Raw genomic sequence first — 1,951 nt, 5'->3', positions numbered from 1 at the left:
TAATCGCGGTATCGATTAAATTCGACTAATCACCGATTAATTAGCGATTGTGTCCAAATCACCTCCAAATTAATCTATTTCTCCTCTAATACCTTAATTTACCACATACCATTTAAATAAAGCCAAATTCAGCATTAGAACCCTCACAATTTCTTATAGAAAAATTCGGTCATTTGGTGCACTAGCACCGAAATTTTTTCTACATAACCATTTCACCTTAATTCATCATCTTCCAAGCCATTTTCCTTGAAATAAAAACAATCCCCCATTGATATTCAGCCCTCATGGTTCGACCAACAAGGAACCCTAGAGAAATTGAATATTTCTTTTGTGTTTTTGTTCATAACCATGCTTAACTATCTCTAAACACTAACATAGTCTAAAATCAAATTATTCCAACAACACTTCCTCTTCCATACCCATTTTTCAGAATTGAATTTATCATGATAACTCAATATTCAACTATGGAAATCAAGAACAAAAGCATGGGTAAGCTAGGTATCAAGGAGAATTAGAGAAATTCTAACTTACCTAGCTTGTTTCCTTGATTTCTTCACTTTTTCTTTGAATTTTCACCTAGGTTTTCTTGTTTTTCCCTTTTTTCTTCCTTTGTTCTTGTTGCTGGTTGTCTAGGCCAAATATGGTGAAAGAATTGGGGATTTAATGGGCTGATTTCTATAGAAAATAATAAAATAATCAAGCATGCCACGTGTCACATGCTTATTGGCCCAATTTTTTAACTTTTTGACTTTTTCTTCTTAATTTTCCATCACAAATATTCTGGTATTTATCCAATCCTACCACAATTAAAATCCCTTGTACTTGACAAGTGCTCGGGCAAAAAATTTACCGATTCGCCTTCGAGATGAAAAAATTACGATTTTACCCCTATACTCCGAAATATACCGGAATCACATTATTTCTACTTTTCAACCTCAAATAACACTAATATTGATCAATATTAACCAAATGGGGCAAAAAAAATTGTTTTATAAAAATTCCAGTTTAGTCCTCAGTGGCAAGATTACCATTTTGCCATTGTGCTCCAAAAATACCGAGAATCACAATTTTTCACTGCTAAACATCATTTTATACTCCAATAATCATAATTATATTTCATACAATTATACTTGGTCAAATGTGATCAAATTTTGGCTAAAAATCTCCATTTTATCAACAAATGGTAAAATGACCGTTTTGTCCCTAATCGGTCAATTTTCCTGATGGACTCCAAACTGGACCTTAAACTCTGAATCACTATTCTAAGCCATTCTGTGGGTTTCAAAATTTTCAAATTCCTCTTAGAATTTCTATTTGAACTAGTTCAAGACTCGATTTAACTTAGTTGTACCATTCGGTGCAATACCGTCTTTTAATCGAGCTTGACAGGGTCTCACAGATTGATGTACATATATCTTTATTTATTTATTTATTTATTTATTAATACAGATAAGAATGATCAAACAAATATGAGGTAAAAATAAGAACAAATAAATAATGATCAAACAAATATGAGGCAATATCCACTTTGGTTCACCTCATGAACAATGTATCATCCTTCCCACTTTGGACTAAACTTAGCCACTAATGTTCATCTTCTAATATGTTCTATTGCACAGAGTACTAAGTTGTCTTCTTCAAAGCTTTTTTTCCTTATCAGCTTGTCATATGCTTTACTTAACCTTTTTTGATATGTGGAGAAGTTCTTCTTAGGTTTATCTCTTCTTTCGTCCAATGTTTCCAATGTCACCATTCGTAAAGCATCATTATCCATCTTAACATCCAAGGCCAATCTTGTTGATGGAACTAGGATTTTTGTTGGTAGAATAGCTTCTGTCCCATATACTAACGAGAAAAGAGTAGCGCTAGTAGGTGCTCGCTTAGAAGTTCTATACGCCCATAGTGCCACAGGAACAGCATCTTGCCATATCTTAGGATCATCATGTACCAT

The 1,951-nt window shown here is 33.3% G+C and overlaps 1 protein-coding gene across 1 annotated transcript; it reads right to left on the bottom strand.

The window, feature by feature from the left end:
• Positions 1-1,591: 1,591 nt before the first annotated feature.
• On the bottom strand, positions 1,592-1,951 carry LOC148762123 (uncharacterized). The gene has a single exon (XM_088807645.1). The coding sequence runs from the start codon at positions 1,949-1,951 to the stop codon at positions 1,592-1,594; it is 360 nt and encodes a 119-aa protein (XP_088663771.1).

The sequence above is a fragment of the Theobroma cacao genome, chromosome 6 (assembly GCF_053813885.1).
Source record: "Theobroma cacao isolate CCN51 chromosome 6, ASM5381388v1, whole genome shotgun sequence".
Lineage (NCBI taxonomy): Eukaryota > Viridiplantae > Streptophyta > Magnoliopsida > Malvales > Malvaceae > Theobroma > Theobroma cacao.
Note: the sequence above shows the minus strand (reverse complement) of the source record. Positions and strands in the feature narration are given on the sequence as shown.